The sequence below is a fragment of the Echinops telfairi genome, unplaced genomic scaffold, assembly GCF_000313985.2.
Source record: "Echinops telfairi isolate 266 unplaced genomic scaffold, ASM31398v2 ScPeMD7_1;HRSCAF=3_0, whole genome shotgun sequence".
NCBI lineage: Eukaryota > Metazoa > Chordata > Mammalia > Afrosoricida > Tenrecidae > Echinops > Echinops telfairi.
In genome coordinates this window covers 2415755-2429623 of record NW_022103896.1, presented here as the reverse complement: position 1 = coordinate 2429623, position 13869 = coordinate 2415755, and the positions used below count along the sequence as shown (strand labels likewise).

Here is a 13869-nt window from a genome sequence, read left to right as displayed (position 1 = left end):
CAGAGGGAGAGGTCCAGGAGGGTGGAGGTTGTCTGCCTGCCTCAGCTGCCTCGTGGGCTTGAACCTCTGACCTCCCGCTTCTCAATCTGAGCAGATGGTGATCTCTGGGGACTCAAGGAGATCTGAGTCTGAAGGGCCGCTGTCTCGAGACAGCCACTCTTGGCCAGAGGGTGTGGCCAGAAGAGCTCTGGGTAGTTCCTGAGGGCCAGTGGGGCCCTAGGAATTCCTGGTCGCCCGGCATGCTCTAGGGGAGCCCTCAGAGTGTCTGCACGAGCGGCCTCGGTCAGCAGCAGGACCGGAGGGTCAGGGACAAGGCTCTCAGGGAACTCTGCGTCCACCGTCTGATCACTGATAGACACCGTCTGGCTGACGAAACCTTCAGCGGTGCTGAAAATCGCCTGCCCAGCCTCCCTCCCTGCAGGGACACTCAGTGTCCACCGTGAGAGTGCCCTCCATCTGCTGCGACAAGGGAAACCGCTCAGTCTAAACAGCAGACACTGCCTGCTGGTCAGGGCCCAGGCAGGATCTTGGTAGGGCCAGGCCCCTTCCTGAGGCTGTCCACACTTCTTGGCCCCTGCCCCACCCCACCCCATCCTTAGAGGGCATTACTCCACCCTCTGTTTCTGGGACCACCACTCCCGCCTGCCTCAGCCCCTCCTCCTCCACCTCCTCCTTCTCTCCCTTGAAGGGCAGGGAGACACAGCCCCCTGGGAGATCCAGGGCCACGTTCACTGTCTCTCATCTGCAAAGGCCATTTACGGTGTCAGTTGACACGACCCAGGGTTAGGACGTGGGCATCTTGGGGGTGCCGTGTGCTGCCAACCACATGGAGGGCAGAGAGTCCAAACACCCTGCGCTGCTCCTAGGCCGGGGGACAAAGGCTGCTGTGGCTGCCAGGTGGGCAGGTGGCATTTGTGGGCTGCTTTGGGAGGATCCCTGAGGCGATGGAGTGGGGCAGAGGCAGCTAAGCGGTTCGTCAGGGTGGGGGGAGGGGGAACACAGGGGGGTGGTTGCTGGAGCATGAGGCAGGAGAGTGAACCAGATGTGCCCAACACGGCGCCGGCCACCCTCCGCCTTCGGGACACTGCCTTGGGTCCCTCGAGGATTTCTGTCCTGAACACGCCCTCAGAGATGAGGCAGGGGACACAATGGCTGGCCACCCAGCGGCCGCCCGATGTAGGCCACCCGGAGCTCTCTCTGGAAGACGTGGCTGTCAGCTGGGACCTGGGGCTCAAAGACACAGCCCACGGAGGCTGTGAGTCAGCAAGAGGAAGTCCTGAGTGAGACTTCTGGGAAGCTAGTCGTGAGTAAGCACACGGCGGAGCTGGCTGGTGGCAGGGGGCTGTGCCAGAGACAGAGTCCCTGAGTCACCCTGGGTGGGGACGTGAAGGCCTGCTGTGAGGGGGCCTGGCAGAGCCCAGTCTGGCCCCTTCCCTGAGACAGTCAGACGAGGGCTCTAGTCCTGTCCAGCCAAGGGACATGGTCAGCACACAGCTACAGAGGAAGAGCAGGTCAGGAGCACAGGCAGAGACAACCAGCGTTCCTACCCTCCCACCACCACAAGCCCACCCTCAGACTAGCCCCCGGCCAGGTGCATCCCCAGGGCCTAGAGCTGAGCAGCGTGCTGACCGGCTGTGTCCAGTCCAGTCTGTGCATGCTTGTCACAGTACACTGCTCCACGTGGCTCCCACGGCTGGGCTTTCCGCAGTCGATTGCCAGGCCTTTGCTCCGTGGTACCCTGCGTGGACCTGAACAGCCAGTCTTTCTGTGAGCAGTCGAGCTTTGAGCTGTTTCCCTGCTGAGCCCAAACCACGGCCACAGTGGCCCTGTAGGACAGGGTAGCACTGCCCCTGTCTCTAGACCAGTTCTTTACAGGAGTAGAAAGCCTCATCATTCTCCCTTGAAGCGGTGGTTTCCCTCTGCTGACCTTGTGGTTCAAGCCCAATGAGTAACCACTACGCCACCAGTGGGTCCGACGCATTGCGAGCCATGGCCACAGAGTCAGCCCAACCCACAGCGGCCCTGTAGGACAGGGTAGAACTGCCTCTGTGGTTTCTGGGAGCCAACAGCCTTATCTTTCTCCTGTGGTCGGGCTGGTGGGTTTGAACTGTTGTCCTTGCAGTTAGCAGCCCAATGCCTAACTCACAACGCCACCGGGGCTACATGAAAAATCACAGCCTTGGATTGCACAACTCTCTTTTAATATGTTCGAACCATTGAATTATATGATGATGTGAATTTTATGTCAGTAAAACTGTTATAATACGAAAAGAAAAAATAATTACAGCCTTGGAAGCTCTGTGGAGCAGTTCCACTCTGTGCCGTAGGGGTCACAGAGTTAGAATCTGTTCCAGGATAGCAGGACTTTGGCTTGGCATCTCCTGGGGCACCTGGTCCCTGTGGCCACGCGCACCTCGCCTCCTGTGGAGTCCTTTGTGGTATGTGGACAGTGAATACTCACAGTGTCATTAGGGGGAAGCAGGGCCCTCTGCAGACACCAATAACGCTGACCAAGTGGTTGGCGGCCATGCCCTTACTGCGCGGTGGTTGTTTCTGAGCAGGATGGAGTGGTGTGGGTGGGCAGGCCCTGTTCAGGCCCTGGTGACCCCGGGAGTGCCAGCCTGACTACTGAGTGGGGAGTGGTGATAACTAGGCAGGAAAACAAGTCAGTCCCGGCTCCTGGTAACCTGTAGCACAGGGTAGAATTGCTCCGTGGGGTTTCGAGACTGCAACTCTTTATGGGAGTGGAAAGCTACATGCCACCAAACTGCTGACCGTGGGGTTCTCAAGGTGCGGCATTTCTTAAAAGATGGCCGTTAGGGACTGGATGCATCCCCTAGAGCAGTGGTTCTCAACCTTCCTAATGCCGTGACCCTTTCATACAGTTCCTCGTGTGGCCGTGACCCCATATGTGGGCGTATCTGCATGTGGGCGGACCCTACTGGAGATGGATAGAGGAGTGGTGTCTCGGTTCCTAAGACCACATGGTCTCCGGCGACCCCTGTGAAAGTGTCTTCGTCCCACAAAGGGGTCGCGCCCCCCTGGTTGAGAACCGCTGCCCTAGAAACACAAGTCCCAGCCCGAGGCCCCGGGACCCGAGAAGGTGACCTGGTTGGGAAGTGAGGTATTGGTGAATGTTGTTAAGTGCCACCAAGTCGGTGCCCAGTGACCCTTTGTACCACAGAAGGGGACGCCGCCTGGCCCTGCCGCTCCCTCCCCGTGGTACTTGGGTCCTTGGGCACTGTGTCCGCCCATCTCGTCGAAGGCCTTCTGCTTTCCCACGGCCCCTCCGCTTTCCCAAGTAACCACACTCCTGGTAACAGGTGCAAAGTCCGTGAGAACAGACTCTCCATCTCTGCCTTTCGGGAGCATCCTGCTGTACTTCCTCCCAGATGGAGGCTCTTGTTCTTCTGCCGGGCGGTCCGCGGTTCCCTCGGTATTCCAGGCATCCATTCTTCTCTGGTCTTCCTTACTCAGTCAGGGTCCAGCTATCACGGAAACAGCCCTCAAAGTAACACCCGTGCTTTCTGACGCCTTCAAGGGGTCTTGTGCAGCAGACTGACCCAGTGCAGTTTGGGGGTTGATCTCTCGACTGCTGCTTCCGTGAGCGCTGGTCGTGGTTCAGAGCAAGACAGCGTCCGTTTTTCTCCCTGTATCGTGACGTGACCTACTGGCCCAGCGTGAGGAGTTTGGTCTTCTCGACATTGAGTTGCAGTCCATACTAAAGGCTGCAGTCGAGGGGAGGGGAGGCCAAGCAGGTGGCCCTCACCCAGTGGGACAGGTGTCCTTACAGGACGAGGACAAGAGACCCAGAGGGAGAAGGCCAGGCGACAGAGGCAGAGGTTGGAGTGAAGTATCTCCACGCAAGGATATCCCTGGTGGGCAGTGGGGCGCCCATGGGGATGCTAACCTCAAGGTCAGCGGTGTGAACCCACCAGCCGCTCTGGGGAAGAACGCCGGGGCTCTGGCCTCCTGCGAAGACCTACAGCCTGGGAAACACAGAGGGGCACTCGCACGCTGTCTCCGTGGCCCTTCTAGCCGGGGGAGCCGACTCCACAGCAGTGAGTTTCCGTTTCTCTGACCAGACGCTGGGAGATCGCAGGGCCATCTCCTTCCTTCGGCTTTCAGAAGGTGCAAGGCTCCTTGAACTTGGGCTGCTGACCTTCCAGGCTGGGGGGGGAAGAAATCTCGATTGCATCTCTCTCTCTTTCTCTCTCTCACACACACACACACCCAGTCAGCCGTGTCATAGTGTATTAGGGAAGCCCCCCCCACTCTTCCCCCATGGGGGCGGGGGGGAAGCCAGGTGGTATGCTGAACCCCTCATGCAGGTGGTTCCTTAGGCTGATGGCCAAGTCTACAAGCCTCTGGGGCAGAGTGGGCGGCCCGAGCCTGGAGACAAGCCTGGGGCAGTGGTAGCACGTCTGTCTGTCTGTGCTTCTTGAGACACAGCTGGGATTGAGATTGATCAGCCTTGCCCTGGTCGGCTCACGTTCCCCAGGGAAAGGAGGAGTCCACCTTGCTGAGAGGCCAGGCCCTGCCGAGGAGGAGGTGACCCTGCATCTAAAACTTGCGTGACAAGAAGGAGCTCCCTTTGAAGGAAGGGGTTCCTGGCTGACGGGGTGGGGGTAGGGAAAGGCGCGGGTGCGTGTAAAGGCCCAGAGTTGGAAATGAGCTTGCCGTACTTCAGGGCGGGAGAGGGGATCAAAAAGTCTTAAGGAGGGGTCTGGTCATGTGGTGGTCTTCAGGGCCATGGAAGGGGCGGGGCATGCAGCTGGGAGAGAAGCAAGGAGAGTCTTGAGGTCTTTGGGGCCACGGGAGGAAGGGGGGCCGTGCGGCTGGGAGAGAGAAGGAGAGCTTTGAGGAGGGGTCCGGCCGTGCGGTGGTCTCTGGGGAGTCTGGGTTTGGCAGCAATGGAGACCGAGCAGGGCTGGCAGTGGGCGAGACCTGATGTTCGGCAGCCATGTGGGGAGCTGGCTGAGGGGGTTGGGGTCGGGGCAGGGGGCAGAGGTCGCAACAGGAGCAGGCCAGGCCGGTGGCCCTGCAGCCTGTCCCAGCATGCCTTGCAGCCACCTGTGTGGGAACTACTGCTCACTGCCTATCTGTGTTGGGAGTCTGTCCAGCCGTGCAGCCCTGCCCCCAGTGCCCCTCCCCTCCGAGCAGCTTGGCCCGCCCACCACCTTGTTCCCACAGGCACCATGGTAACGGCAGCTTGGTGACAGCAGCGGAGGAAGCCAGCCTGGGACTTGCTATCCCAGAGTGGGGACCATCTGTGGGAGCAGCCACCAGGCTGCTGTGATACACAGGGCAGCTCCAGGCCCCGCCTGCCCTGAAGCAGCAGGGGCTGGCGAGAGACACCCCTCAGAGGGCTTTCTGCGTCGCCGGGGTCACTGGGACGGGGTTGGGGACAGACGTGGGGAAGAGGAAGCCCCACACGGACTGGGCTGGAGCAGGCAGTCCTGAGTGACCAGACCACAGGAAATCCGATTACCCACAGGGCTGTTGGTGTTGGTAGGGGCTGTGCAGCCGGCTCTTCTCTGGCCAGCTGCCCCGAGGTTCCAAAGCTGTAGTTTCTTGTGGAAAGAGCCCTTGTGGCACAGTTGCAAAGCACTTGGCTGGGAACCCAAATGTCAGAGGTTCAAATCCTCCTATGTCTTTGTGGGAGAAAGAGGAGGCCCTCTGTAGGATACAGAAAGATGTTTCCCAAGTTGTATCCCCCAAATAAATGCCAAACCTAGCTGCTTGCTACACTTGGCCAACGACTATACCCTTGGAGGTCAACGAAAGCAGGTCAGAAGTTATGCTCCCTAAGGGTTATCAGCCATCTAGAGCAATCAGACTGTATAGTCTGTCCCACCCTAAGTAGGGCCCACTCCCTTCTGATAAGGATAGTTGTACTGTAGATGATTTCCCTGAAGGAGAACCCAAGGAGGTCAAGCCCACTCAAGGGTGTCCAAGGTTAGGCTTCCATATTGAATCTGGGGTCTGCTCATCTTGTCACATGGGTACCCTTAATCCCTCCTCTTCCTATAGCGTGTACAACCCTAGATGGTGCCCCTCCCATTACTGTATTACCTATAGTACAACCTCTTCCTGTGACTTATGTCTTTACCTGTAATCAGGGGGCTTGCATGCCCCCAAAAGATATATAAGCCTTGATTAGAAATAAATCGCTCTCTCTCCTGCCCTCCTCTCCTCCCGCATCCCCACATGGACCACCAAGAAGGGCTGAGGTGAGCATGCTATCATGAAGTGGGTCTGACTTCTTTGTTTTACTCTCTCTTATATTATTCTTTATGAGTTTACTATAATCTTTATATATTTTAACCGTGCAATTGCGCTTACTGGACCCGTGGTAGTGTGCGGGGCTGGTTTCCCCACAGCCCTGGGAGCGGGTGCTCTGCCAACTTGGCAGTCTCGGCTTGGGCGCCACCGCAGAGGGCAGGGATCAGTCCCTGATACACACTCCTGCTCCTGCACGGCTGCTGGTGTGGTTGGACCCCGGACCTCTGGGCTGGCCCAAAGGGGCTTCACCACGGTACCGCTGGGGCGCCTGTCCCGGGGCAGGGATTCTTAAGATGAAACGGTCCCTTTCATACTGATGGGCTTGTGGTCAAGGCCATGGCCCTTCAGAGGAAAAATCCCACCCACCTTTCCAGGAGAGGCCCTGATGAGTGGAACCCCCGGGGGCAGGGGCTTTCTGTGGTTCCAAGGACAGACATCTTCCTAGGAGAGACAGAAGACAGAGCAGAGGTAGCACCTTTCCCCAAAGGCCAGGAAGACTGGGTGACAAGTGCTCACTCAGTAGCTTCCGCTTCCCCACTTCCTCCTGGGCTGACCGCTGACCGCAGATGACACTTTCTCAGAGATTGCTTCCCCTGGAGACCAGCAGGTCTGAGGTGGCCCTAGAGAAGCCCAAGCCCCACAGCTTCTCAGGATAGGGGGCTGCAGTCTTGTCAGATCCCACCGGGCTAGGACCAGGAGAGTGGCCTTGTCTTTGGGACACGGGGTGTCTGACTCCTAGACCTGTCCTAACAAAGAGCAGACAAGAGAACCCCATCTGCTCATAGTTCAGAGGCCGGAAGGCTGAAATGTAGGTGCCAGAAGGACCAGGCTCTGGAGGACGGCCATCGTTTGCTCCCCCAGTGGCTCCTGGGGTCCTGAAGTTACAGCTGTACCCCTCTGTCTCTGCCTCCCTCCTCACCTGCCCATCTCCCTTCTCAGTATGTACATATCCCTTCCGTTAAGCAGGCAGGGCAAGTGTCCCTGTGTACTGAGCGTGGCTTCACTGTGGCACACTACACTCCCCCGTGATTAGAAGTGTGCAGCTGGCATGGCAGTGGACAGGTTTCGCCATGGGTGGCAATGGGAGCGATGACAAGAGGCACGCTATTGCTGCAGCTGGGCATCACTGAGTCTGTGCTGACTCACAGAAGGGCACACTGCCCGGGCCCACGCCATCCCCCCATTGTCCTTGTGTCTGAGCCCGTCGGTGCAGCCGCCGTGTGCATCCGTCTCATCGAGGGCCTGCCTCTTTTTTGCTGCCCCTCCACTTAGCAAGCTTGGTGTCCTCCTCCAGGGACTGGTCTCTCCTGACCACACACCCACCGTGCGGGCCCAACATTGATGGCACGGGGGCCAAGGAGGAGGGTAGTGATTGATCCGTGCTGTGTGTAGGGTGCCGCCCTCAGTGTTTCTCCTGCACCGCGTCCTCACCGCTGTCCCGTGAGCACCTACCCCGAGGGACGCTGACGGTGCAGAGACTCACCTGCACTGTCAGCGCCCTCCCCTTCGTTGCATTTTGCTGAGGCTGGGTCTTGGATGGGTCGAACACTTGTGGCAACGGGCGCCCCTCGCGGTGCCACCTCCCGACAGACAGCGGAGCCTCAGGGTCATACTGGGCCCTTCTTGTCCATGTCCTGAGCTTGCTCCTCATGCTACTGACGCACGCCGCGGGCCCAGGAGGCGCCTCCCCGGGAGCTGGCCTTGCCCCAGACCTGCAACATCACCCAGCTTGGCCTCTACTCTGTCCTGTTAGGATGACAGTAGGATTGCGCGGCATAGCTGCACCTACTTGTGTCCACTCCCCAGGGGTCAGTGCCTGACATCATCAGGCGTGTATGCTGAGCTCCCTGGGCGGAGGGGTGCTGAGGCTGGACTGTGGGCTGTTCTGATCCTGGGGTCGTGGCTCAGAGGCTCAGCGACACACCAAGGCAGGACCTGGCAGGCCTTCGTGACTTGGATGGTGGCTGCTCGCCGGTAGCCATTAGCCAGGGATGGGGGTGCCCTGACTGGCTCCTGCTGCCCTTGTCCACAGCTTGCTCCCGCCAGAAGCCACCCCCACCTCCCAGATCATTTCCCGTACAGGAAGCCTCCTTTGTCTGGAGTGCGAAGCTGGCCTCTTGGGGACCATTGTTTGCTACTTCCTCCCTGCCCTAGCTGTGGGCTGCAGCCTCCCAGAACTGTGTCCTCGGAGCCGGGGCCCCTCTGCTGTCCCCTCTGCTGTCCACTGCCTAAAGGAAGTCCTGAACCAGCACACAAAGACTCACTGTGCCAGGCACTGGGGCCCCTGAGCATGCGTCTCGGCTCTTGGGGTGACTGGGTGTGGGGAAAGGCCCCAGCAGGACCTCCGGCTCGGGGGCAGGGACAGTGACTTGTTAGGTGGCAAAGGAGCCCTGGGAGTGCTGTGGGTTGGACATTGGGTCACTTTTTCCCCAGGTCAGCTGTTCAAACCCACCAGCTTCTCTGGAGAGAGGTGAGTCAGATATGTAAGCATTTGCCATCTCAGTGACTCAGGCTCACAGTGGTTCAGGACAGTGGCAGTGAGTAACAGCAACTAGCTTGGCTTTGGGTCAGGAGCTTGCATGGGAGTTCTGCTCCCACGAGGGGCTGCTGGTGGGGACCGCGCCTCAGTCTGCACTCCAGCCTCACCCCTTTTCCTCTTGGTGTGACTATTCCTGAGGCCTGCCGGACAGGGAGCATGGAGTGTTTCCAGAGAAGCCTCTATGGCTGGTCCCTCTCCTTCCCCCCGTGACTGCTCATGTGAGGCCTGGAACGATAGCAGCCTTGCTGAGCCAAAGGCCAGGGACAGGACAGTGACCCAGATGCTGAACCAGCCCCACCCGAGCCTGCTCCCCAGCTGCCGAGAGGAGTCAGGGGCTCACTCCTTGTGCTGCCAGGACTCGCTCCTAACCGCCTGGGCTCAGCACTCAGACTTTCTCCGGCTTCTCCTGAACCCACCTACCTGTACAAGGGTGTGTGCACGTGAACAGGGCCCGGAGAGCAGCAGGCTCTGAGTCCTGATGGCCATGGCCTTTTGACCTGGGCCTGGCTCCCTGGCTGCCCACCTCCAGCCAGACTGTGGCCAGGTATCTGTGTCCCCGCTCACGCCAGGTTGGAATTGCAGGTGAACCCTCACTGACACTGTGATCATGGGGACCCGGGCACCCGCAGTGAGGCCACTGGGTCTGGGGTGGAGAACGGCTCCCCAAGGTGACGACTTCTCAGAGCAGCCCCCTCAGCAAGCCCGTGCTGTCTGGGCTGAAGGCTGTTTGAGTGGGCATGTGCCACAAGCCCGGGTTTCTGGGATGTGCTCACACCAGTGTGTGCCCGTGAGCATAGAGTGTGAGTAAGAGAGTCTGAAAGTGTGAGAGAAGTGTAAGTAGAATGTAAGTAGAGTGTAAGTGTAAGTGTAAGTAGAATGAGTGAGTGTGTGAATGAGTGGGTGAGACTGGGTGTTGTAAGAGTGTGAGCATGTGTGTGAAAGGGGTTTGTGGGTGAGTGTCTAGGAGTGTGTCTGAGTATGTGTGTGAACCAGCATGTGAGTACGTGTCTGTGCATGAGCGCAAGAGACAGACAGACAGACAGAGACAGAGAGGGAGAAGAGCGAGCTCGAGATCCCTGTGTTTCTGGGGGAAGCCCCGGCTCCTCTGCAAAGGCTGCCTTGGCTGCCATTTCCCTCGTACAAGCTCGTTGTGTGGGCCCACATCATTTCCTCATTGATTTCTGCCACTGGTTTTAACATCACAACACCCAGGAAGTGGGCACCCTGTCTCCTTCGGACTGAAAAGCAGTCTCCTGAATACTTACCCAAAGTCACAGGACCAGCACGTGGTCATCGGGACTTGAACGCAAGCCTAGCAGGTCTCCTCTCACCCTCCTCCCAATACTCTCCTGGGACACAAGAATGCAGCATCAGGATTGGAGGAGGGCTTATTGACCACCTGCGAGATGCAGGTGAGGAGGACTGGAAGCCCTTGCTGGTGAAGAGCAAGGACCACGGCCTTCCGTACAGATGACCTTAAGGAAAACCAGCATCCTCATAGCTGGACCAGTAGGTGACGTCATGGGACACGGAGAAAAGCTTGAAGTTGTCAAGAATTTCCTCTTGCCTGGATCCACAATCTGTGGGATTATAAAGAGACTTTTCCCCAGTTTTGTCTCCCCCAAAGACATGCCAAACATTAGGGGCTTTTTGCCAGCAAATGGTGGGAGGTCAAATGCTTAGAGATATCCTCCCTGAAGGCAGTCAGTTGCCAGACAGGTAGGGCCGCTCCCTGCTGTTAAAGACAATGGGCTACTTCTCCATAAAGGCTTGGGACCAATAGCTTGGCTCCTGTGGGTGGAGTTTACACTCTACTGATAACGGTTTCTATGGAGTTCCAGAGATCAGGTCAAACCTGCTCGGTGACATCCAAAGTTAGGCCGCCTCCTGAATCTAGGATCCGCCCATCTTGTCACCGGTATACCCCCAATCCCTCCTCTCCCTATTGCGTGTATATCCCTAGTTGTTCCCCTCTCATTGCTGTAAAACCTATAGTCAACCCCTTCCTGTGACGTATGCCTTTACCTGTAATTAGGGGGCTTGCACTCCCTCCAAAGATATATAGGCCTGGGTTAGCAATAAAGATCTCTCTCTGGGATACTCCCTTGGCCTCTCCTTGGTTCTCCCTCTCCTCTCCCGTCCTCACTCCCCTGTTCCCTTTCCCCTTGTCCTCCTTCCCTTCCCCCTCTCTCCACGTGGACCACCAAGGGGGCTGAGGTGAGCATTGCCACCATGAAATGTGTCTGCCTCCATTATTTCTGTCTCTCTTCTATCTCTCATGCTCTCAATGACTTTAATATAATATTTATATATCTCAACTGTACAGTTGTGCCTATCGAACCCGTGATTAGTGGTGGGGGGCTGGCACCCCTTCCAACCACAACAATCTATGCTCACGGAAGCAGCAGCCAGGAGATCAAAGGACAGGTTGCCTTGGGTCAATCTGCACCAGACCCCTTCCCTGTGTTGAAAAGCAAGGATGTTCCTGTGAGGACAGAGGGGCACCTGACCCAAGCCACGCTGTCTCCAGTGGCCTCCTATGAAGGCTGGACACTGGATCGGGAGAAGGACATTGTGCTTGGTGAAGAACAGGAGGAAGTCCCTCCACAGGAAGGCTCAGACGCCAGGAACGACAGTGTGGCCGGTGCAGGACCAGACGCCATTTCAGTCTGCTGCACCTGACGGGATTGCTATGCATCAGAACTGACCCTGTGGCCCCTCAGGACAACAGGGGGGAGCTTCTTGCCTGCCACACGTGTGCACATATGTGCAAGCTGGTGCAGTGAAACCAGCGTCCAGCGAGAGAGAGAGAATCACTCCACAGTAAGAGGGTCACGTCAACAGGAGGTCACAGAGCCCCAGAGCGGCATTCACCTGACAGCCTCAGAGACTTGGAAGGAAAGCCCTCAGGCCATGGACTCTGAAGACGCCAGCAGTGATTGCTGGGAGAAGTGAGCAGAGGGAGCCCGGAGGAGGAGTGGAGACACGGAGTCAGGGCTCTCCGGGTGGTGGCGGCAGCATGAATCATACAAATGGCTATTCCTGGTTCCTAGACGTGCAGTGTTCCCAATGCCTGAGACACTCCTGTGCTGTAGGCTCCATTACTGCCCAGTACAGAGCTGAGCGCACCCAAGAGGGGAAGCGGATCGAGCAAGTAAATGGTGGAGCCAGGACAGGACTGAGATCCAGCTGATTCCAAAGCTGGGCGACTTTGCCCACCTGGTGTGAGGGGCACCAACTGAGGACATGACTCCCCTGGTTTGCTCGAGTCGTGTGCCTGACTCAGACGACGGAGACAAAAAGTCGAGCCGCTTCGGTAACGTTGCCCGTCATGATGTTCCCAACCTTCAAAAATAAAATTCATGTACGCAAGGTAAAATGTAGACAATAAGAATTTTTTGTATGGGGGTGAGGGGGAAGGAGGGAGGAGGAAGACATGGGGAGCTGATATCAGGGGCTCAAGTGGGAAGAGAATGCTCTGAAAATGATGGTGGCTGCATCTGTGCACATGTGCCTGACACACGGGAGGAATGTAGGGATTGTGATAAGAGATGGAAGAGCCCCCTGTAAAAGTATTTGAATTAAAAAAAGAATTTATGTGTATTAAGTGGCTCAAACAGAAAGTTTTCCTGACATCTAATGGCAGCATGTAATAATTGCAGGGAAAGTGTGTCCGAAAAGGGAGGCAGGGGAGAAGTGTGAGAACCCGAGCCCCTAAAGTTCTCCCACGACAGCACACACGACAACCAGGCCCCAAAGTTGCTCAGTGCATATCTGCTGCCTGAAGAAATCAGAGTCGAGCTGTTCTGTCCACTGCTGTCTCGCAATCTGTGTTTCTTTTCCCCTTCGCTTTAAAAGTGAAGTCATTTTCTCTGGCTTTTAGACAGGTTAAGAATATTTGCTAGGGACAAAACAAAAGAGAGAAAGCAGAAATACTAATCATCTCTGTTCTCAGTATTCAGCACTAGAACGAATTCTGATGAACAGTCTTGATATGTTTTCTCCCTGCCTCTTTTTTTTTTAAGGAAAGAAATAAATGACAGCACTTTAAAAACAGAAGTGAGGTCTGTTTACCATAAAGAATGCAAATCAGGCTGGCATCCTGAGGATGGAAAGAACCATTCGTGTTAGGGAGCCGCCTGCGGGACAACTGTACATGCAAACACACACACAGAAGGGTGGATGAAGGGACTGACCGGTGGAACTACTTGGTTTTAAATAAACCCAGAAGGATCATCAGACTGGATGCTATTTTTCATTTGTTTTATTAGAACTCAATAAACAGAAGAGAGAGAGAGGGAGGCCAGACAGTGGGAGCTTCGAGTCTGTAGGAATATTACGTCTGTGTGTGAGATGCTTCCATCGTGGACATGCTTGACGTCACTGGATTTCCCCTCAAGACACAGCATCCTTTTTGTTTGTATTTCTTGGGACAGGGGAGTACCTGTCCCAATTTACACTGCTCTGAGAAAACAGTTGCTAAGATATGAAAATCCTTCCCTCGTGGTTGGTAAGGAGGAGTGGCTGTTAGACTTCTCCCCAGGTTCCCCTCCCCGGTGTCCCCAGGATCCAGGTACAGCACCGCCGTCCAGTGCAGGCCTCCCACCTGGTTGTTGGCTGTGGAAGCTTTTGAGGCTCTCCCCTGCCTGTGGGAACCCAGATAAGCTTAGCAAACACGTGTGGCACTGGTAGAACACACAAGAACATCAGAGACGTGGTTGATCTCCGGCCAGCCGGGCTGATGAAAGATCCTCGTTATGGCACAGAGTTTGGGAGAACAGAGATTCACTTGCTCATAAAGAAGGTGGGTGCATGTCTGTCGCCCCTTGCGATGGGCGGGCTTCCTCACGGACGGGGACATAGACCCACCCCAGGGATCCTGTGGCCCCATGGATGGTGGGGGTGGGTGTGGACTAGGACTTAAGATGACCAGACGCCCCGCTTTTGGGGGGACAGTCCCGATTTTTAACAATTTTTCCTGCGTCCCGCAGCATTTTTTAAAAGTCCCGATTTTGGAAAGAATGCACGACAAGCTAGGGTATACA

The 13869-nt window shown here is 56.6% G+C and overlaps 1 protein-coding gene across 1 annotated transcript in view; it reads left to right on the top strand.

Annotated features, from left to right (window-relative positions):
* Positions 1-1020: 1020 nt before the first annotated feature.
* The window catches only part of DENND3 (DENN domain containing 3), a 98393-nt gene continuing 85544 nt past the window's right edge, over positions 1021-13869 (top strand). The window contains exon 1 of the mRNA XM_004697637.2: positions 1021-1255. Coding sequence (XP_004697694.1) covers positions 1021-1255 — 235 coding nt within the window. The remainder of the gene's footprint in view (positions 1256-13869) is intronic.